The 23,028-nt window shown below is 57.9% G+C and overlaps 1 protein-coding gene across 3 annotated transcripts in view; it reads right to left on the reverse strand.

Moving 5' to 3' along the window:
* Positions 1-3,264: 3,264 nt before the first annotated feature.
* PEMT (phosphatidylethanolamine N-methyltransferase) overlaps positions 3,265-23,028 on the reverse strand; it is a 45,179-nt gene continuing 25,415 nt past the window's right edge. For 2 of the 3 annotated variants that reach the window (XM_075436732.1, XM_075436730.1), the window contains exons 4-8: positions 15,865-16,010; positions 11,029-11,140; positions 6,288-6,362; positions 5,468-5,528; positions 3,265-4,727 (exon numbers count right to left, since the gene is read on the reverse strand). In XM_075436732.1, coding sequence (XP_075292847.1) covers positions 5,474-5,528; positions 6,288-6,362; positions 11,029-11,140; positions 15,865-16,010 — 388 coding nt within the window. In that variant the 3' untranslated portion in view covers positions 3,265-4,727; positions 5,468-5,473. Of the gene's footprint in view, positions 4,731-5,467; positions 5,529-6,287; positions 6,363-11,028; positions 11,141-15,864; positions 16,011-23,028 lie in introns of all 3 variants that reach the window. The other variant, XM_075436731.1, reaches the window with a different exon arrangement.

The raw sequence follows: 23,028 nt of genomic DNA on the forward strand, positions 1-23,028 counted from the left end.
GAGTCTCCTTCTCTGGAGATATTCCAGCCCCGCCTGGACATGGTGCTGTGCAGCCTGGTCTGGGTGACCCTGCTTGGGCAGGGGGTTGGGCTGGGTGACCCACAGAGGTCCCTGCCAACCCCTGCCATGCTGGGATTCTGTGTGATTAAGGAGTCCCCAGTAAAGCAGTCAGTGCCCAGACCGGGCAAAGCCCCCGTACTGCCTATGCTCAGAGCTCATCGTTGCTTTCGCGTCAAATCCCAAGCGCTGGCAGCCCAGCCCGTGTCCCCTGCCCACCGAGGGTCAGCCTCGGCGTCGGGATGGGTGCGGGAGCCACCGCCAGCGCCCGCAGCTCCCCATTTCCCTCCGTATTCCTGAACGGCAAAAGCGCAGACTCAGCAAGCTGGGCCTGGCAGGAGCCCAGCGGGAATCGTGACTTTTCCGTCGCTCTGCCAGTGCCACACGTGCTGCCTGGGTTGCGCCGTGTGTTTACTCTCCGTTCCTGGCTCCTTGTGTGTGTTTGCCACGTCAGGGCTCGCGGCCGTCCCTCCCCCGGGGGAAGGCAGGGCAGCTTTGTTAGGCGAAGGCAAACATGGGCACGGGGTTATGGGTGGTCACAACGGTGGTCAGAGCCTTTGGGGACATGTCCTCGGTTCTGGATGGCCCCGCCACCCCGTTGCCTTCAGGGAAAGGACCTCAGGACCCAGCCTCCGTCTCCCAAACTGTCCCTGGATGCCCATCACCGGGGCGTCTGGGTATGTATTAGTGATACCCCACCCCTCAAAAAATACCACATGCAGTTTTAGGGAGGGGGGACACACGCAGGGGAGTCACGCGAAACCCGGGTGGAGCGTGCGGGTGGGCACGGCTGCTGCGTGGCAGAACAGGGTGACCCGAGGCAGCGCGCCACGATGGACTCGGTGACCTGGCCGTCCCTGCCAGGCAGGGGTTGTGATTTAACCAGCTCCTCCTTTCCCTGTGTTTGCTGTGGAGAAATGTCCCCAGCATCAAGGGCGGCGTTATCTCCAGCATCCGCACACAGCCTCACGCGCGGCGCGGCCCAAGGCTGCAAACCAACCCCCCCACCAATGCGCCCAGCGAGCTCCATGCTGGGAGCTACTGGAGAGAGTCCAGCGGAGGGCTACGAGGATGATGAGAAGACTGGAGCATCTCTGCTACGAGGAGAGGCTGAGGGAGCTGGGCTTGTTCAGCCTGGAGAAGAGAAGGCTGAGAGGGGACCTTAGAAATGCCTACAAATATTTGCAGGGTGGGGGTCAGGAGGACGGGGCCAGACTCTTTCCAGTGGTGCCCAGCGACAGGACAAGGGGCAACGGGCACAAACTGAAGCAGAGGAAGCTCCAGCTGAACCCGAGGAAGAACTTCTTCCCTCTGAGGGTGACGGAGCCCTGGCCCAGGCTGCCCAGGGAGGCTGTGGAGTCTCCTTCTCTGGAGATATTCCAGACCCGCCTGGACGCGGTGCTGTGCAGCCTGCTGTGGGTGACCCTGCTTGGGCAGGGGGTTGGGCTGGGTGACCCACAGAGGTCCCTGCCAACCCTGCCATGCTGGGATCCTGCGATTCTGTGATTCTGTATCAAAGCTGTGAAGTTCTGAAAACGGACCCACAACAACATTTCCAGGGACCCCGCTCTGTGCTCAGCACCTCCCCAAGAGCCGCAGGGATGCGCCCGCCCGTGCCATCATGGCGCCGGGGCTGCAGCCGGCGGGTCCTGGGGGTCCAGTGGTGCCGGGCTCTGCTTTGGAAGCAGGAGGAGTCCCACGTTGCAACCTGGGGGCTGCAAGGTCCATCCCTGCATCAGCACAGGATGCGGCCCGGCTGCAGCCAGGCCCTGGGATGGGAAGGGTGGGGGAATTAGCTCCGACAGCACCAATGCTTTGTGCTCAGCCTGAAGGTTTCATCCCCACCCTCTGTAATCTCAAATTCTTAGAAATATTAGGTAATTGGAGAGGAATCAAATTTTTTCCTTATAAACAGGGAGAGTGCCCTCATCCCTCGCTGTTAAATACTATAAACCAAGATAAATAACGGTCTGGCTGTGTTTTCCTCCCCCCAGCCAGGGCCACGTCCCGCTCCTGAGGGGGAAAGGTGAGATGGGCTTGAGCATCACCTTCCAGTTCCTCGGATGTGCTTTAGGGAACAGAGCAGACGCCTCCGAAACATCAAACTCCAGCTTCACGGCAGCCAGAACTGGTTCTGCGCAGGCAGCGACACATTGATCCGCGCTGGCTGCTGCGGGAAGAGCTACTAAAACCAGGGATGTGTCTGGCATAGCCCCGGAAAAACCCGTGCGCAATGCGAAGCCCACACGGAGCGGCTGGGAAGCAGAAGGGTTGGGTTTCAAATGGCGGATCAAGGGGTCCACGAAGGCGGCAGCGCCAAAGCCCTGCGCTTTTGGGATGCTGCGGGCATGGGAGGAGAAGCAGCCACGTCACCGGGGTTTATGGTGACAGACACCCGTTTTGTGGGGCTGACGCTGGCTGGGGACAGGAATGGTAGAACTGGGGTCCCCCCGGCCTCGCGGCGGGGACAGGGAAAGGCATACGCGGTCCCCAGACTGGGAACAAGGCAGCACAAGCACGGCCCTCGCTGCGTCCTCGTTAAGAGTAATCCTTCCCAAACAAGCATGTCCCTCGTCGGTAAATACTGATTTCACTTATCAACAAATCTGAATTTATTTACATCAGAGACTTTGAGCCAGGGCTGGCGACTCGGACACAGACTGCACAGCGCAGTGCATCCTCTCCTTGCTGGTTGCTATGGGTACTGGGCTGTTCCAGCCTCCGTCTATAAACATTAACCGCGAAGGGGATGTGGAAACTTCTCTAAAAATAAAATACTCTGTCCAAGTCTTTAAGAGGAAGATTGTTGAGGCAGCGACAAGCTCTTTTCAGTGGTGCCCAGCGACAGGACAAGGGGCAATGGGCACAAACTGAAGCAGAGGAAGCTCCAGCTGAACATGAGGAAGAACTTCTTCCCTCTGAGGGTGATGGAGCCCTGGCCCAGGCTGCCCAGGGAGGCTGTGGAGTCTCCTTCTCTGGAGATATTCCAGACCTGGCTGGACAAGGTCCTCTACAGCCTGCTGTAGGTAACCCTGCTTTGGCAGGGGGGTTGGACTGGGTGACCCACAGAGGTCCCTTCCAACCCTGACCATTCTGTGATTCTGTGATTCTGTGATACAAAAAAACCCACCCTTGTGTAATAGCTCTGAAGTGGTGAAACACAAATACGGCCCCCGCGAGCCCGGCCGAAGGAAAGAGAGACTGGCCTGAAAAGAAACCAACGCTTTTAATTCCCGCTGAGCAATGCCCGAAGGGTGAATTACAACATGCAAAAGCAAAAGGGAATTGGACTGTTTCGCCGAGGAGGTGACACTGAGAAAAAGGGAGGACCCTCTGCGGAGGGGACAACGCGACGCTGAGACGCGGCACCGCGTCGTGGTGCCAGCACGGGAGCCGGCGGCAGCGCAGCTCCCTTCTCCAGCGCTGCTGCCAGGGGCTTTACATTGCTTTTTTTTTGGTCATTTACAGCTTATTTCGCAAACTGTTCTGGGAATCTGTAAACACCGAGCCTGGGTCTGGAGCGCGACCCCTGGGATCTTCCCATTCGGGGCAGGATCCAGCACCGGGCTCCTTGGGACCGGCGGAGGCTGGTGGCAGGGGCGGAGGAGCGGATCCGAAGCCGGCGGCTGCGCAGTGCAGAAGGCAGAAGCAGCCCTTTCCCTCCCTCCCGCCCACCCACCACCCCTGCGAGGCAGTGACAATTAGCTGGAAGGCACTGGGCGGTGGGGAAGGCAGGCAGGACCCTCACGTGGGCCCCGGGGAAAAGGAGGGGCTGGGTGGGTGCGGACGGGATCGGGGCACCGACACGGCCAGGGATGGGGTATCTGCAGGGCGTGGACGGGGATTGACTCTTCCCCTTGGTCGTCTCCATGCAGGAGTTTCCCCCCGGGACGGCTGCCGTTCCTCCACCCGCCCTGGGTAGTGGTTTAGGTCATACATTCACATTTAGGTGCTCTTCAGGCACCTTTCTCGGAGCCTTTGCAAACGGTGAGGAGATGCTACAGGGCTCTGCATGGGTGGGAAACCGCAGCTCTGGACGGGGAGGCTTCCCTCTCCCGGAAAGGAGTGGGTTCGTTCTTGGGTTTGCAGCAGGTTTTGTTGCTGCTGAGTTGCAGCAGTTTCACTTCCCTCTTCCTTCACCAGCCATGTTTGAACGCTTCAGGGGTTCCTGAGCCCTCTCCATTGCTTTGCCCGAGCTTTTCTTTGCCTCCTGTGGCTCTTTGGTAGCATCTTCAGATGATCCTCAGGATCAGCCGGTGCTCAGAGCTCGCTCACGAAAGGCCCCCGGTGTCTCCATCACTATTCTGCTTGCCCTCCAGTCCAGGGCTGGTGCTGAACTGCTTCTTCCCTTGCAGATCTCCAGTAACCGGTGCGGGAGAAGCGGTCAGGAGGTCCCGCACCACGTGGCTCCCGGGAGAGCATCGCCTTCGTGGCAGACCCGGCAATGGGGACGGAGACCTGGGGACAGGGACCTCCAGCTCCCGCGGGCTGCAGCGAGGAGGTGCCACCACGCTTGGGCTGCTCCTCTGATCGCTTCCAACGCTGCAGGGTGCTCTGCTGGCTCATTAAGGGTTGCTGGGCTAATTAGTAGGATACATCTCAGTAGGAAAACGGGCAAATCGGACAGCACGGGAACCGGAGAGGCACGCTGTGCCGAGGTATCCGAGACGCTGCTTTGCAAACGGCAGAGAGACAAGAGCCTGTTAGGGACGCGGCCGGTGCTGCGGCATCTTTGCCAGGGCAGGGGCTACGGGGCTGCCAAAAACTCAGCGGTGCCCAGCGCTTGTCCAGCCTCGCCAACTGCCAGCGGGCATCTCCAGGGGGGCATTTAACCCCAAGGAAAGGAGCCTGGGCAGGAACTCGTGCTTTTGGAGAAACCTCTGGCCCAAAAAGCAAGGCCAGGCTGAGTTTTTGGGGTGGGCTGGTGCAAGCTCATGTGCAGGAATGCTCCCGGCTCGGGCACGGAGCAGCCTGGAGCGGGGCTGCCCAGCTTCCCTGCGGGGTGGTGGGGCACGCATGCCCTCTCGCACCATCCCTGCCGCTCGCTGGAGCACCTGCCAGGGCCGATAGCTGCTTTTTTCTGCCTGATTTAGACTAAGCCCGGAGTCTCAAAGCTCCCCAGCAATTTTCCCTCGCGCTGACTCTCAAGTGTATAATCAAAACAATCTGGGGGTTGCTGGTCGGGCGCCAAGAGGCGGACACAACTGCTGCGGTGTAAAGCCTTCCCGCCCCGGTTCTTGCGGAGGTTTGAAGCTCAGATCCCTTGAGAAGCGCAGGAAGGGCTGTGGAGCAGCCGGGGAGGGCAGGGCTGGGCAGGGCGGGTGGTGCTGCCGTCCCCGGCGAATGTGCTCGGAGGTGGGGGAGCCAGCAAAGCAGCCCCTCTTGCCGAAACACCGATCGGTAGACGTACCTGTTGCTACTTGCTCTTTGCTCCCTTCTGTTTCTGCTGATATATTTCCTCTGTGAAAGGCCTGCGGTTGGGAGGATGGGAATTTGGGGAGAGACACAAGAGAGGGATGGAAGAAGGGGGAGAAATTAAAATCGAGACTGCTGTGCGCTCTCCCTCGGGCCCAGAAACTCTGCCCTTCGCAGGCTGGCACAGCCCAACTATTCCTGCGCCTCGACAATCCTCAGCTCGGCATCTCTGGGCCACGGAGCGGCTCCAAGCCGCTCCCACCCGGGACCATCCCTGCGCCGAGCGGGACAGGGATGCACACGCTTGGACCCCCCCTGCGTGCAGATGGGCTTCGTCTCTCTTTGCATCTCCTCCTCCCTTGCAAAGCCAAAAGACCTTTCAGTGCTAAAGCACAGCTGCTGCTGCTGGGAATAATCCTGGGCTGCTCCGTCCTGGGCTGTGGGGGTACAAAATCCCAGAGAAGCCCACCCGAGGAACCATGAAAGGCAAGCTCTTCTCGCGGGGTCTCTTCAGCTGACCTCCCGCTGCCTCCCTTATTGCTCTTCTCCACACAGCATCAGGCACCCGAAAGAAGAAAGACCTCACTTTGATAAAAATAAACAAACGCACAAATGTTCCTAGAACTCAGCAAATACTTTCAGGGAGGAATCTGCCCTTTGTCAAAACAATTGAAAAACAATCCTCTGTTTTCCTTCCTCCCTGCTGAATTAATTGCAAAAACCACCTCTACTTCTGCAGTTCCCCGAAACCTCGGGAGTTAAAGCTGGTAGAAATAATTAGAAGTCTCCAGTTTTGCTTTTGCAAAGCTACTCACCCCTCGTACAGCATCGCAATTGTGTAGGAAATTGCCACTACAGCTGCCAGCAACAGGCCAGCTGGGCTCGCATGCCTGTTTTGAAAGAGAAGGAAACGATCAGGTAAGTACACGGGCTTATGCAAGACCTGGTTTAGAAAGTGAAATGAAACGCTGGGCTCTGGGAGAGCACTTTCTTGCTCATTAACCAGAAGCGAACAAAAAGGTTTGGTTTTTTTTTGCACTTAATGTTCACTGTCTTAGACAGATGTTACTTGGCAAAGCCTCTTCCCCAGCCTACTTCGGCGACTTGCTTTTAAGTCTGATCCCCGCACGTCTCTGCTAAGAGAGCTTCTGCTTTGATGCTAAGTCCTGAGATGATGAGGCTGTTTAATAGCTGAGCAGCTGCTTACGTAGGGCTGCGGCTCCCAGCCAGCGCTGTGAGGGAAATGCCTGGTGTGCACAGCGAGACCGGCCACCCAGGGCGGAGGAGGCACCTGGCAGACGCGGCAGCGTACGGCACCGTACACATCGACACGGCGGCTGGGCCATCGCGGGGCTGCCGGTGGAAAGGGATGGAAAGGTCCTGCCCCGCGAAGGGCGCTGGGGGCCGGGGCTGGGTGCGTGGGGTGCTGGGGGCTTGGTTCGCATTTCAACCCATTTCAAGGTGGTTTAGGAACACGTCCTGTCACCTCCCAAGGGCCAGCTGAATGGTGTCCTGGAGGTCACCAGGCACGGCATGGGGGACGGATGCTGCTCACCGCATCGTCTGGTTACAGGCAGAGGTGCTCAACGGCTGCAGATCATAGAATCATTAGAATCATCAAGGTTGGAAAAGACCTCTGAGATCATCAAGTCCAACCGTCAACCCAACACCACCACGCCTGCTAAACCATGAAGTGCCACATCCACGAGGTTTTTGAACCCCTCCAGGGATGGGGACTCCACCACTGCCCTGGGCAGCCTGGTCCAACGCCTGACCGCTCCTTCAGTAAAGAAATTTTCCCTAATATCCCATCTAAACCTCCCCTGATGCAACTTGAGGCCATTGCCTCTCGTCCTATCACTGGTTACTGGGGAGAAGAGACCAACCCCCCCCTCACTACCCCCTCCTGTCAGGGAGCTGTAGAGAGCGAGAAGGTCTCCCCTCAGCCTCCTCTTCTCCAGACTGAACAGCCCCAGCTCCCTCAGCCGCTCCTCATCAGACTTGTTCTCCAGACCCCTCCCCAGCCTCGCTGCCCTTCTCTGGACATGCTCCAGCCCCTCAATGTCCTTCTCGTAGTGAGGGGCCCAGAACTGCACACAGCACTCGAGGTGCAGCCTCACCAGTGCCGAGCACAGGGGTACGATCCCCTCCCTAGGAGCAGCTGTCCCTCTTAGCACCGAGGCCAAAGAATCGGGACCAAAAAAATCCCCATCACCTCCCGCTCTAAAAAGAGATGTCAACGTAACCTGCACACCTGCACCGCCCACGTGGGGCCACTTCTTCGATGCTTGGCCCCAAAGCGTCCCAGACAGACGCCAGCGAGGTCAGTGGGGGCTTTGCTCAGGCGCCAGGATTTCAGCCGGCGGGTTACAGCCCCCAAACCCAGCGCCGACGCCGTCCCGCGGTGTGTAAATTCCCCGAGGTGAGAGCGGCCACACCAGCAGCCATCGCCCGCTCACCAACCCAGCACCCACGAGGTCCCAGCCCCATCGCTCCCCAGTCAGGAGCACAGCGGTGTCCGGCTCGCCGCGGGCACCAGCTCCCCCCAGACACCCTCTCTACACCCAACACCTCCAGCTAAGGGCTGCAGGTGTTGCCCTTCATTAGGACACTGCTGATTGCCTTTAATCGCTGGTCGCAGCTCAGCTCTGAGGGGGACAAGGGCTGGCTGTCAGCAAAAAAAAGTACTTAGCTGGTCCTCGGTGAGGACAAACATCCTGCAAGCCCTGCGCAGGGGGACTAGTCCTGAGGGAAAACACGACTTCGGCCGAGAGACCAAACCACCTGAACCTCGTACCGGCCCCGCTTTCAGGTGCTGCCCGGCCTAAGCAGTTCCTGGAGAGCCGCACACAAACCTTCACCTTTCCACTGTTTTCGTTTTGCAATAAGTTTTTCCCTCATTAGGAAGCATCGGGCAATTTCTTCCTCTCCCAACCCCCTGCTATTACATGCTTAGTCATGTCTCCTCCTTGATTCCTATCAGAGAGAACAAATTTGCATGATTGTTTGTTGACAGCAAGACCTCTAATTGCATCATTTGGCTGCGGTTCCAGCTCTGATTTACACAGCCCGTTGCCATGAGCTAAAACACTTCCCCAGCAGAGATACACAAAGCTGTCCCCAAACAGCTAATGCTCCATTTGTCTTTCGGGAGAAAGGAGGCTGCTCCACGACGCGGGTGATGAGAAGCATTTTCTCTCCTCTTAGGAGTTGTTTCTCTCCTCTTAGGAGCTCGACCTACTTCTTGGGCAACAGCTCATGTTGTGGCAGGGCTGACAGAGTCAGTCAGGAAGGTTTCACGGACTTGGGAGGACTTTTTGTCGGGTAGGATGTCTGTCCGTCCCCAACCCTGGCTGCAGTTCCCCGTGGCCGTGGGGTTGTCTGCAGGAGCAACAGTGTGGGGTCGCATCCTTCTCCGCCGGCCTCGCTGGTCCCGGGTGTTGCACGTGGGCCACCCGCTCTGCCCTCCCATCCTGAAGCTCGTCTTTCCGTGGTGATAGGCGGAGGTGCCTTCTCCAGTGTATGTGGCAGACGCATTTTTGGCTGCAGAGCCGCCATGAGTCGAGCTGGGGGTAGCTGCAATATCCTGCAAGGGAGCAAACAGCGGCTCTCGCCCCACGCGACGCTTTGGAGGCTGGAGTCGGAAGTCGGGCTGGCTGGTGCGCTGCCAGGCTCGCTTACGTTATGTGGTATGTGCCCTTACAGATAAAAATGAATCAGTCCTTCGGGCTCCGATGCCACGATACGGAGCGTGATACGTCACCCAGGGAGGACAAACACGCTCTACGTTTTCGGTCTGACCAGAACCAGACGGCAGACACGTTCCTCCGGCATCCCTCCCACGGCCATGGAGCGGGGCCGTTAGCTCTGCCCTCTGAGGGCAGACACCTACCATCTTCTGAGAGCCCTGGGCCCCCAGAAGAGACCTGGGACTTCCCCCAAAAAACCCATCAGCAACCAGAGCTGAGATCCCAGGGAAGAGAAACAGTCGAAACCACGGCGCGAAGGGTTGCACAGAGCCTTCCCAGTGCAGATGGGCGGTGTCCTGGTGCCATTTTGCAGAGCTCCAGCAATTTGTTAACAGCAATTATTTGTCATGCCTCGCTGCTCTTTATGGTGGCAGCCTTTTAACGAGAAAAAGGAGGCAATCAGTGTTGTTTCGAGCCGCTTTGAGCTGCTTTTGCCCAGGATTGCAGTGGAGGACCCAGCAGCATGCACCTGGTTTGAGGTTTCTCTCTCACGGGGGGCGAAGAAGGGATTTCTGCGACAGAAACCGCTCAGGAGGGTTCAGCCGGTTCTGCAAAGGTTCTAGGAAGTAGTTTGATGCTGATCTTCAACAAATAAAAAAGCCTCCTTCTAATTCCTCCCAGTCGAATTCCTCCTTCTGCGCTGTTGTGGGGGCAGCGGTGCTGGTCGTCTCCAGTCACGGTGTGGTATGGGGGGGCTCACCCCGCTCCAGCTCTGCCCCACTGCCCCTCAGCAAGATCCACGCTGCCCTGGCACTGCTGCCGACCCTGCGGCCGGCTCTCCCGCCCGGCACTGCCGCGGCCCCAGCAGCCAGCTCGCCCCGGCTCTCTTGCACCCGGGGTTTGGACCCCATCCAGTGCCGTGGGGCTGCCAGGAAGGCGAACGGCCGCGCGCAGCCAGCCCTGACGGCACCCGGGGGGGGGGATTTCAAGTGCAGAACGAACAGCAGCAAGGCTCAGCGGAGACAGGAGAGAAACCACCAGCTTTACTTATGACCAGGGGCCAGAAAGCGCTGTGCACACGGCTGAAAAGGTGACCAGAAAGTGGCAAAGTGCCTTCTTTTTCCCACCGAAGTAGAGGAGAGGTGGTCACGCTCAGGAGCACCAGCGCAAAATATCTAGTGATAAAGGCCCGCAACGCTCTCTGGGCTCCTGATGTAACGCAGCCAGGGTTTTTTTTCTCCCGAGCAAATAAATAAAACGCGATATTAAATGAAAACCCCATAAAACTTGCTACACAGAATAGAGTATATTGCTCATTTGCTTCTAAATTACAGCCTATTCATTTCCTCCCAAGCAGGCTGTTAAGCTGCGCTGGATCACACGAGGAGCGTTTCGGAAGCGTTATCACCTTGCAGCGGGGGGAAAGGGTGCGCTGCCCTGTTTTGGTTTTCTCAGAGGTAATTACAGGGTCACCCTGATCCCCAGTATCTGTACCCTGCCCCTGCTGAGTGACACCCAGCACGAATTCGGCCCTGGCTGTTGGTTTTTCCATGTGCAGAGCCTGCCAAGGACCTCGCTCAGCTGCAGAGCATTTGCTGATGCTTCCTCTCCCCAGCACTTGGCCGTTATTTATTTTTCTACAATTAATGCTTCAAGTCTTTTATGACAGCAGAAGATTTTGCACACACAAAAATAGCCCGGAAGCGAGACGTCAGGGCATGTGGCACTTTCCCTGCCATTTTTTTTGCCGACTGCCATCACCAAGAGTTTCTTTGGGCTGCGATGCAGCCCGGCACGTCACGCCCTGCCGAGCACGGACCCCACGCTTGCCCTACGACCGATGCCGTCTGCAGGGGCACGTACTCACATGAGGGACCAGCCCAGGTAGACGGCTGTGCTGCCCCAGTACATGGGATTATCCAGGACGCTGAAGGGGAAGCTGGTCACTTTTGCCTCCATCAGGATGCCAAAGTAATCACCTGCAGAGCAAACAGAGGGTTTCTCGTTAGGCTCCGTGAAGCTGGGGGTTGTGGGGGGGGACTTTGAGGTGCTGATACCCTCCCCATGCCAGGCAGCATCCCTGCTGGGGATGCAGAGCGAAGTCAAACGAGGGGTTTCACTGCTGATTTCCAGGCTGAGAAAACAGCAACAAATAGGTCGGGTGTTCACTCCGCGTCTATCGTTTTTTCCGGGAACGGCACTTGGCCCACGAGGAAGGGTTGTGCATTGCAATGAGGCTACGGCAGCCACGGCCCTCATCGGGAGGCAGCTCTCGAGGTCCCAGCTGGCTGATTCTGGCTTTCTCATTTGAAAACTGCCCATCTGATGCCACTTGATGGGGAAGCAAGTGCATAGGATCAAATCCATTTAATGGGGAAATAAGCCCAGCGCACAGTAATGGTGTATCGAGATGCTATAATCATGACCGCCACCACCAAATGCCCTCATTCAGTGTCATCTCCTAGTTCAGAGAATTTCGCAGAATTTCAGAAAATAGCAGCTCTGCCTACAAAATACTCAATTATCAGCATGATGATGGTAATAGGTGATTGTCATCTGTAACGAGGAAAGCTTTCAGAACTGTCAGCATCCAACCAGCTTCCTATCTACCCCGGAGTAATCCTTCCACCCTCCCGAAAGCAGCCTGGATAAGAAATGACAAGCAAGGAGATGTTGTGCAGCTTGTCAGCAGCATCCCGGGGGGGGAGAAAGGGCCACGATGCAGATCTCTGACTTCTGCTGGTTGTACAAGCGAGACCACAAAGCCCGGCAATATTTTTGCTCCCTGTCCGCCGCGCAAGACGCAGCATCGGTCCGCGCCGATCCATCAGCCCAGGGAGCTGCCACCACCCCGGGTCGCGTTCCCAGCTTCGCCGCCAGCCCGTTCCCTGACCTTGGGCAAGTCTCCTCCGTCCCTCCCGGTGCTATTGTGCACCGATCATAACATCAGTCTTTCTTACAGCGCGGAGGGTGGTGAGGATTAATGTACGGTGAGGAAGTACTCGGAAATCCAGATAAAAGGCATTACGGGAGTGCAAACTATTCAAGGTTATTATTATTACCTGGATTGCAGCGTAATTTCTTTGACCTCACACGGTGCAAAAACATTTATTTCTAAGGATAAACAGTGCCTACCCAATTAGACAATGCTTTTGGGCTTTAACTACAGGCCACTAAGTGAGATAATTGCCCGGTATTCATACTATATGTTCTCACAGTTACTTGGCAATGCATCTCTGAGATTGTTCTGGTAGAAAGAACACATCACCCCCTGCCACAGCCCATTTCTGTGCTTTCTTATGTGTCAAAATGCTTCATTATACCCTGCCCGCCCTCGCCTTTGGGCGGAACACCTCGCTCCCCAGACAGCTCCGGCATCGGGGAGCTTCGCACAAAGCCCTGGGTCCTTGGGGCTGGCAGGGGCTTATCTGAGCCCGGCACCGGTGGGGCCATGGGACCCCCCGGGCAGGCTCCCTGCAAGCAAACGCACACAGCAGCTGGGGGGAGCCCGCAGCTCCCCCGGGACACGACATTTTCCCATGTCAACCCTGCCTCTGAACCCCCACAGTTAAATGAACACGACTGCCAGAGAGGACCTGCAATGTTTTGCTGCTCAGGGAGGTGCTAAGGGAAAGAACCGGCGTTGCTTTGCACAGCATCAGCCTGGGCATCTCCTGGGCCTCCATTAAGCCCTCAGATCAGGTCCCTTGTCAGGCTGAGGGACTTTGGCATCCGAGTTATTTTTTTGCTGGAGGTCAGCGTAACCATCTCGCTGCCAGGGCAGACGCTTTGGATCACAGCAGCACAAAGCCACCTGATGCACTCCACAAGCTCCCCCATGGTCCCCGGAGCCCAACCCGGGCTGAAGCCACCACCTCCGCTTCTCTCCGGAGAGCCGCTGGCTTCACCACAGCCCAGTTGGGTCAGATTTACTTGAAATCTTGGTCAGCGCTGGAAGGAACCGCGCTCGGGTGCAGACAGATGGGCTCAGACAGGCAGAGCCATCTCTCAGTCCCATCAGCTTCTGGGAAGCCAAGCCCTCGTTACTACGCTGTCGGGAAATAGGGCAAACGGTGAGGCGGACAGCGCTGAGCTGATGCCCGAATCCCCGCGAGGGCCCGGTGCGGGGATGGGGTGCCGGGGGGATTGCTCTGCAGGGGAGGAGGCTGCCGGGGCGAGGGGCCGCATCCAGCCCCTGCAGACCGAGGCTGGGGTTGGTGCTGCTCTGCGGCAGATGGGGTGGCACAGGAAGGCTTCCTGCAGAAGGGTGACCCACGCTGCTCCCGCTGCACCAGTTCAGCCCATACTTAAGAGACAAAGTGCTCTGCAGCCACCCCAAAGCTTAAATGTGCTGTTACGGAGGAATCTAACGGGCAGCCCCGACGCGGTCTCTGTGCCCTGCCTGGTTCAGCCCTCGCTGCCAGAGGAAAACCCCAAAGGGAAGGGTCAAATGCTGTTCCAGGAAGTTTTTGAAGTGCTTGGGTGTCAGAGGGTCTCTCAAAGCTTCTCTCCAGCTCAGATATGGACGGTGAGAAGCTGGATGCCCTCTTCTTGCCAAAGCAGCGCAGCCCCCTGCTACCCGCAGTGGGAAGCGGTGTCACTGCTGGGGGACCCTGCTCCTCCCGCAGCACCAGCACACTGCTGAAACCCTGCACACGGGAGGACCTTGGAAGCACCAGTCCCAAGTGAGTCCTGAGCAAGAGAACATCCCACTTGAGATCCTGAGAGACCTGCAGACCCCTCGTCTTCCTCATGGCTGGGTAGGAAACCATGCTGAACAGCATTCTCCATTAAGAGTTTGCTGACTTCACAGAATCACAGAATCCCAGTGTGGCAGGGGCTGGAAGGGACCTCTGTGGGTCACCCGATCCAACCCCCTGCCCAAGCAGGGTCACCCAGAGCAGGCTGCACAGCACCGCGTCCAGGCAGGTCTGGAATATCTCCAGAGAAGGAGACTCCACAGCCTCCCTGGGCAGCCTGGGCCAGGTCTCCGTCACCCTCAGAGGGAAGAAGTTCTTCCTCCTGTTCAGCTGGAGCTTCCTCTGCTTCAGTTTGTGCCCGTTGCCCCTTGTCCTGTTGTTGGGCACCACTGAGAAGAGTCTGGCCCCGTCCTCCTGACACCCACCCTGAAGATATTTATAAGCATTTACATGGTCCCCTCTCAGCCTTCTCTTCTTGGACTCGTGGGGTCTTGCACGGAGCTGAGGAGCCACTATCGGATCAAGCTGGATGCTCTGCAGGGCTCTGGCCGGGCCATGCCTCTGTGGCACGGAGGTCCCCAGCCAGCCCACCTGCACCAGCACACGGCCTTGGCATCTCCACACCGTGACTCAGCTCTGCCCCGGTGCCCGTCACGCCCCGGCTAGCAGAGAGCCGGCCTCGCTCCCTGCTGCGTCACGCAAGCCGTGGAGCCGCACAGCTTCAGCCCCGAGCGCTGGTGGCAGGGAGAGCCTCCACCGGCAGAGAGCATGGGGCAGAAGCGCCCATTACGGGCCACCAACGCCTGCCTCTTCCCTATCCCGGGGGACACGGGAGCCACCGGCCATGCCGAGCAGAGCGGGACAAGGCCGCTCTCACCGCTTACACCAAGCTTGACTCACTTGTTTGCTTCTCCCCAGCGGTTCAAGCCCAGTAGATCCTCCTGGTCGGATGAATCAGGCTCTACGTAAACAACCCCAGACCTGGCTGAACTTCAGGAGCATTCTGGCAGCTCTCGCTGGCGGGCACTCCCGTGCCCGGCCCCTCTGGACACATCCCCGCAGGCACAGCATCGCTGCTGGGGACCACGGGTGATTTTGGAGGACGCCGGTGCGCGGTAGCCGGGGGACAGGGGCGTAACACAGGGCCGGGAGCGGGGCTGCGCAGCTGAAGGGTGCGGGCACACGTTCAGGAGCGCTGAGCTCTATTTCTGGCGGCAGGATCTCGGCCAACTCAACACATTTCTTTGCAACTCCACTTGAAGTCAGGAAGGCTTATTACCTCCCTCTCTCCTTCCTGGCGACGCTGCAGGAGCTAATTGAATTTGGTTTGTAAAGCACTTGCAAAAGCACAGCCTAAATGCAGTGTCAAAGCTGGGGCTGCGATTATTTCAGCCAGCGGGAGCTGCCCCTTTCCTCAGATATTTATTGTTCCTGTCTCTATTTTATTTTTATGAATTCCACACATACTGGCATGTTTTTAAAGTCAACAACGCTAACATAATTACTCTCTAAATGTGAAAGCAGGCACAGTGGAAAATGCCTTCTGCCATAAAGCGGCAGATAAAAGAATCTGTCAACGAATGTCAGGTTTATTGCAGCGGGAAGAGCAACCGAGATCCTGCCTCGGCGCGTGTGCTGAGCGGGTCGGGGCTCAGAGCAAGGCTGCCGGGTGGCTCGCGCCCGCCGTGCCGGTGCCAGCCTGCTCGCGGGGTCTGCACGTGGGGTCCCTTCTCTGGAGGGCATTTGAACTGCCGGATGATCAGATGCTCTCTAAAATTTCAGGCTTGACGCTGAAGGTGATGGGACTCACCATCTAAAACCACTGCAGCATCTTCCCCGTGCGAGGTACCGGCGTGGTTAGATCACACTTCGGTGTCATAAAGCCAAGAGCAAAACTAACAGCCCTGAACGCAAGGAATTTTTTACTGGACTCTGCCCTAGCACAAGAGCTCTGCAAGGATTAAACACACTTCTGGCGAAGCTGTTGAATTTTTAGTGCTTACCTAGGAACGTCCCGGTGAATCCCAGTGCTAAGAAGCTGGAGATGACAAACAAGGTCCCTACAGCCAAGATGGCCAAGCCCGAGTAATAGGCCCAGTGGCAGTCCAAGCCCTCCAGCTTTGGCTGACTCTTCATGGCTTCTGTGAAGCTGTCGGAGAGACAACAAGGGCTGTTAAAAGCGGTACCTCGTTACTAACCTCACCCACCTCTCCCTGGGAGATGCGGAGCTTTGGGAGGGGGTGCTGCGGAGGAGGACCCTTCACTGGGTGCCTTTTTCCAGCCGGACCTACTCAGCCTCCCAACGGGAGAAGCAAGGAGCCGAAGCCTCGTGAGCAGCCAGGGCTTGACCTGGGACAGCTATTTCTACTTGCAACCCTCGCTCACTCCTGGAGATACCAACCCCACTGAACGGCAACATCAAAAGCTCTGCCCCGCTCTCCAAAGCCCAGGTTTCATCGCAACTGGGAGCTCTGGGAAAGCCGCCCTTGCAAATGCTGGGGGCTGCGATGCCTCGGCACGGGACCTGCAGGGTTGGGAACAATCGACGGGGTTATCTCGTGCTCCCACCCCCGTTCCCCTCCATCCAAATATTTGGCAGCATTCATGCGTTAGCCACGTGCCCAGGAGTGATTCACGCCTGAAGCCTGACAGCCAGGGGGAGGATTGGAACGGCGAGGGGAAAATACTAGAGGCACGCATTTTCAACTGCGAACACGGCTTCTCGGCTCCAGCCTTGCTCAGGCATTTCAGGTCTGACCTTCCAAACACTCGTTTGTCAGTGGAATCACCGTGACCTCCCTTCAGCCCCCTGAACTTTGCCCAGAGCAGGGCTTGGCAGGCTCAGCATCTCTCATAGCTCCGACACAAACGTACGACTACACAGGAGACAACGCTGTGATTAAAACCAACGCCCATTAACAGCACGAGCAGAGATAACAGACCCGCGGAGCCGTACGCAGTCTGTCTCCCACACGTTGCCAACACGAGGTAGGAAACTTTGAGCCTTTTTTTAATGAGCACCCTGGAGGCTGAAATTCAAGTGGAATAACAGCTCTCCCGTGTCTTCGACCACTGCTGCCTGCTGGGCCGGGCCAGGAGAGCTGCTCCTGCCCGCGCTCCTGGGCTCCTCGGCTGGAAAGTCCTTCCATGTCGTGACCTGCAGGGCTTGGGATAGTTTTTTTCCCCTGATGTCCAGCTTCCCCAAGCTCTGCAAATCCCTGGATTTTCTCTCTCGCCCAACTGAAAGCTGAGAGAGACAATTCTGCCCACCTGGCTGATGGACAAGCGGCTGGAAACGCACCTTTCGAAGGCTCAAAAATCAGACGGCAAGTTACATGCACCAAGCATAGTCCAGGAGGATATTCAAACCCCACGGCTTAGGGACCTGGATGACATTTTGTATTTTCCTTGGAGCTCGGGAAAGGAGCCCAGGACCCCTCCACAGGGCACCAGCACCGGGAAGGGATCTCACAGCAGGCAAAAAACGCTGCTGCTGATCGCCGGGGAGGCAGGTCTGGGGGGATCCAGGCACCGAGCTGGTCCCTGCCTGGATCCCAGCCCCAGCAAAGAAATAGGAGAGTAGAGAGAGGTTCAGCTACAGCACAGTGCTTGGAGCCTGCTTCTCACTCCAGATGAACTGGCTCCTTGCTGTCTTACACCTCTGAGGCTCCTCCATCCTATGCTAGTGACCCGACTTGGCCTCGGAGCAGGAGAAGCACAAAGGTGGCTTCAAAGAGCGCGAACTGGATGACTGCGAACCAGCCTTGGGAGGCTTCGCAACCGGCACGTGACGCGGTTTGTTTTGGCAGAGCCATCTCCCCTGCTCCAGACGATCCCATCCCTCCTTTTCACGGTCGGCTAGGCCTGCATTAGTTACTCTCATCAGCGTGTCTTGCTCGGTCCCCTGCTGCTCGGCTTACAGCTAGAGAGGGAGGTGTTTGCACGGAGATAACGGACTGCCTTTCCCTCTAGTAATGTTTTATATCTTCCTAAACACACTCTCTATTTGCATTAAACAAGATGCGAGCAGGAGTTTTCAGAATTGGTAAATAAACCTTGAAAGCGTTTATGATGCCGGGCCACGACAAGCTGCACGGAGCCGTCAATTATTCTGGCATCCGTGACTGCTCCAGGGCGGCGAGGGAGCCTCACCGCGCCGCGTCCCGCCGTCCCTGGCAGGGGAGGACAAGGTGTCGGCCACCCCCCTTGCTAGGGGAGCCAGCCGTGCAGGCGATCTGTCATCCAACCCGTCCCTTTCACCATGTGCCCCTGAATCACGTTTGTCACAGCATTTATTTCTGGCTGCGCGACGAGGCAGCGGCCCAGCTCGGCACCCAAGAGGACACCAATTAAAGTCGCGCTTTGTCGCGGAACCTGGAAACGCGTTGTGCGCCGAGCGGAGCGATTGCCATGGTGAGGAACATCCCTCTAACCAGTGCAGGGGAGGGCCGGGTGGGCTGCGACCTGCTTCAATCACACACCCGGCTGCTATCGTGAGGGTATCTGCCATGGCGGGGGTGGGGAGGGGCTGGAAGCTGCCCCCAGCTTTGGCAAATGGAAATTGGGAAAACGGGGCTTCCCCTGACATCTCGCCACGCTTGCTGGCGTGAAGCATGATATGAGAGGCACCCGTTCTCCACCCCAGCAAGGAGAAACCCCAAATCCATCCGCTCTGCTCTGAGCGAACTGGCAGACCTGGCCAGCTCCTGCCGTGGCGGCTGCAGTCGGGCTGCGCGACTGCCGCAGCGCGGCACCGGGTTTTGCATGAAGCCACGGCTCTGCCCACGCTCCCCAGACCAGAGACACGCTTGCTCAGACACTCAGCCATTGCTACGCGCGTGCCACCACCTCGTGGGAATCACAGACTGGTTTGGGTTGGAAGGGACCTGTAAAGGCCACCCAGTCCAACCCCCTGCCATGAGCAGGGACACCTTCAACCAGACCAGGTTGCTCAGAGCCCCGTCTGACCTGACCTGGAATGTCTGCAGGGATGGCGCATCTCCCACCTCTCTGGGCAACATCTTCCAGTGTTCCACCACTCACTGTAAAATAGTTCCTCCTTGTATCTCGTCTGAATCTCCCCTCTCAGTTTACCACACAAAACCCCACGAAGTGGAGAAACACTCAGAATGGTACGGAAGCCTGGGGACGGAGAGGTCACACCAGCGTCTCGCAAGCAGAAAGCGGGAGCGAGGGACATGGGCTGCAGGTCCTCTCACTGGGACGCGGAGGGGACACAGGGCCAGGATCATGCAAACGGGCGCCGATTTATTCAACCAGAGAACGGCGATCGCAACACCGGAAAACTTACCAACACCACAACCCCAAATACATCCCCAAAGGCCGCCCGGAGCATGAAGCAAACCTGGAAATACCGTAATAAGAGAGAAGCAGAGCTTTTTAGGTCTCTGGGCCTCTCTGTGACCTACAGCGAGCGTATTTTGCAATCCCTTCCCTGAAAAGGAGGGCAAAGACCTCGTCCAAGCAAACTGGGTCGTTGCTGGGAGCAGCCCTTTGCCTGGTCCCAAATACCAGCCTGGAAACCGGGGCTGGCAAACGCAATTGGGGCAGAACTGGGCCAGGGGCCGGCAGGCGGCGAGGAAGCAGCGGCGGTGTGGGCGAACAGGGTTTCAGAGGCAGCAGCCGCCGCTGCAAGGTGCCGCGTTCGCCATGCGGGACGTCGGGTCTGTCCCCCACGCCTGAGGTTTTGTTCCTCTCGGCAAAAAGGGTAAAACCGTCCGGCGGTGCCCCAGCAGCACGCACCGCAACAAAAGATCTTGTTCGTTTGAAAAAAGCAGCCCTAACGACACTAAAATCATCCTGCCTGTACCACCGGCAATTGTTAGCCGGGTCATCATCTTCACAGCTTCTTCTGCCAGTAACGACTTTGCTTCTCTGCCAGCGCCGGTGCGCGTGTTATCTAGGTCAGCTGGGGGCTGTGGCAGCCTCTCCCCCCGCCCCGCATCTTGGCTGCCTGGTTTCCTCACCCGGGTGGCCGGCAGCCGCGCTGGCGGGGACACGAGGTGCTGTTGGCCACCCGGGGCCATTCCCAGACAGCCATCAGAGATTGCCGGCAGCCCGGCTCGCAGGGGACATCGGCTGCTTCGGGCCACCCTCGATTCCCATCATCGAACTTGGTCACTTCTGCACAGAAGGCCGCGTGGTTCTTGGATCAATACCACTCACACCACGCTCGTTCGTGGTACTAGCTCACAAAATTAACCAGCATTGAGCGTAAAGGCGAGAGGCACGACCAGGCGATGCCAAACAACCCCTTCCCTGTGCAAAATCCCATCCCCGGGTGGATTCGTTTTCTCAGAAGCGTCAGCTCCAAGCAAGAAGCCCGTCCATGCAGGAGGCAACACCCAGTGGGTGGCATCAACACAGGACTTCACGCCAGCCGGCAGCGCGGTGCCCACCGAGCACACTGCCAGAGGCGCGGGGCTCGCTCGCACCGGAGGCACCACGGCCCTGGCAGCCCAAGGCCCTGGCATCTGCAGACCCCTCGTTCAGGGTGCGCACGTGGGTGTTGCCTCTACAGCTCAAGCAAACACCCCGAGACCCTTAGGGTGGGAAGTTCATAAGCTCCCCGGGTACAAAGCCGCCTGCCCCGGGATGGGGAGCTTGCCAGGGTGTGCAGAAGGGAGCGCAGGAGGGCTCAGAGGCAGCGCCTGCGGCGAATTGCGGAGCTGATGCAGGGAAAGGTATCAGCAACGAGGTAAGGCAGGGGAGAGTGACACTGGACGCAAGTCCGGAGGACAGCGAGGGTTGTCGCGTCCCATGTCACACAGATAACGGTCATAAACCGCTCCGGTAGGGCGCCCAGCGCAGATGGTTCAAAAGTTCAGGAATTGTTTTCACAGATAAGAGCCTCAGTGATGGAAGCTCCCTGCTTCTTGCAGAAAGTACACGGCTGTAATGAAAATCATCATTGTACTAAAGCAATTAAGGATGCTTGTCTTGTGCAGTCGACTAAGCGGGTCCCCTCGGGTCACAGGTCACTCTGGATGGCTTCTCAGAAGCAAGCCAAGGCAGATCATAAAGCTCAGAGCTGCGAAGCACCTAATTGCTTCGTTGAGCACAAGGTATTCCTCTTCTCGCACCCAAGGCATCCCTCCCGAGCAAGACTTGCACCAGAGCATCACGGCACTGAACTGGGGCCAGGACCACGGCAGAGACCCCAGCGTGGGGCGGGGGGTGCAGCAGCCGCGCAGCCCAGCTCCCGGGTGCTTTCAGCAACGCCAACCCACTCACAAAGTCTCTGTCTGCTCTGCCCTCCCCTCCGCTGCCCCCAGCTTGGAGCCTTTCAAAAATTCAGCTGCAAAAAGGAAGCAGGCTTTTAAAAACAAAAAAGAGACATCCCATGGGCTCCTCAATCGCTCCCTGGCAGCCCCCACCCACGTAAAAATCCCCCCAGAGCACGCAGAGAGGAGTTTTAAAGGCTGGATTACAGCACGGGGGTGGAGGGACCCCCCCGAGGCTGCCTTTTCGCTCGCTATCAGCAGCCAGCACGCTCTGCGCAAGCAACCCCGACCGGCGCGCGCAGCCGAAGCGCGGGGCGCAGCCTGCGCTTTGCCGGCTGGATTGGCTCCGCGGGGCCGAGGAGCGGCAAACCTGCTGTCGTCAGCGCGCTCGAGCACAAGCGACTCAGAAAACAAAATAGAGGGCAAAGCGAAATAGCGGGTCCCTCCCGGCATCACTGGCCACCGAGATGGCAGTGCCCGTGTTGTAGGACCCGTGAAACCCTCTCTGGGCAGCCGAACCCCGGGCTGGACCTGGCCGATACCTTCATGCAAGGGCAAGGGACAGGATGAATCCTTCCTAAACATGGGATGCATTAAGAGGAGTGTGGGCAGCAGGTCAAGGGAGGTTCTCCTCCCCCTCTACTCTGCCCTGCTGAGGCCCCAGCTGCAGTGCTGTGTCCAGTTCTGGGCTCCCCAGTTCAAGAAAGATGAGGAGCTACTGGAGAGAGTCCAGCGGAGGGCTACGGGGACGATGAGGGGACTGGAGCATCTCTCCTACGAGGAGAGGCTGAGGGAGCTGGGCTTGTTCAGCCTGGAGAAGAGAAGGCTGAGAGGGGATCTAATATATACTTATAAATATCTGAAGGGTGGGTGTCAGGAGGATGGGGCCAAGCTCTTTTCAGTAGTGCCCAGCGACAGGACAAGGGGCAATGGGCACAAACTGAAGCAGAGGAAGCTCCAGCTGAACAGGAGGAAGAACTTCTTCCCTCTGAGGGTGACGGAGCCCTGGCCCAGGCTGCCCAGGGAGGCTGTGGAGTCTCCTTCTCTGGAGATATTCCAGCCCCACCTGGATGTGGTGCTGTGCAGCCTGCTCTGGGTGACCCTGCTTGGGCAGGGGGGTTGGACTAGATGACCCACAGAGGTCCCTTCCAACCCCTACCATTCTGTCATTCTGTGATTCTGTAACATCATCACCTCTCCAGGCTTGAGTAGTAAGCCCCAGGCAGCCCGGGAGGGCTCGCTGAGCTGGGAATGGAAGCAGCGAGTCTCCCAGCTGCCTTTCAGGGCAGCTCCAGCAGCTGCTGCTCTGATGGCCACCATGAAACCATCCCATTGCTCCCACAGTTAAGGGCTTGCCTTGCTTGAACAGCCTCCAAAGCCTGCTAGCCATCACGCGGGCCAACCTCAGTGCCAAGGAAAAGCAAGAGAATAACCCAACCATGCTGAACACCTGGGCAAAATAAACTCCACGTTGCAATCATCTGAAATGGCCTTGGCCCATCGGGGTGGGCTGGCATCTCACCCGCGTTCTGCTGGGGGTGAGCTGCCCCAGCTTCCAGAGGTTCTCCTCCAAAACCGAGGTCCAAATGGGGCTTTCCCAGCCCCCTGGGTTGACCTTGCTGTTTCCTTCAGTGCCCGACTCATGGGCTGCGCAGACAGAGCCTCCCACAATGAGCCCCACAGCACTCACAAACTCATGACACGGAGCGGAGCCAGCACAGCCAGCGATTCCGGCCCCGGCAGGGCACTGAGGGGTTTGCAGGGGGGAAGCGTGATGTGGGGCTGGGACAGATGATGTCTCTTTGGCTCTCCCAGCAGCTCCTCATCAGTGTCTCGCTGTGAGCCAGCAAGCCTCGCTGACCCAGGAGCCAGCAGGACCACTGGGAACAGGGACTGTCCCTCCATCAGCTGTGTTTTTAATTA

Source organism: Opisthocomus hoazin, chromosome 15, assembly GCF_030867145.1.
Source record: "Opisthocomus hoazin isolate bOpiHoa1 chromosome 15, bOpiHoa1.hap1, whole genome shotgun sequence".
NCBI classification, from domain to species: domain Eukaryota; kingdom Metazoa; phylum Chordata; class Aves; order Opisthocomiformes; family Opisthocomidae; genus Opisthocomus; species Opisthocomus hoazin.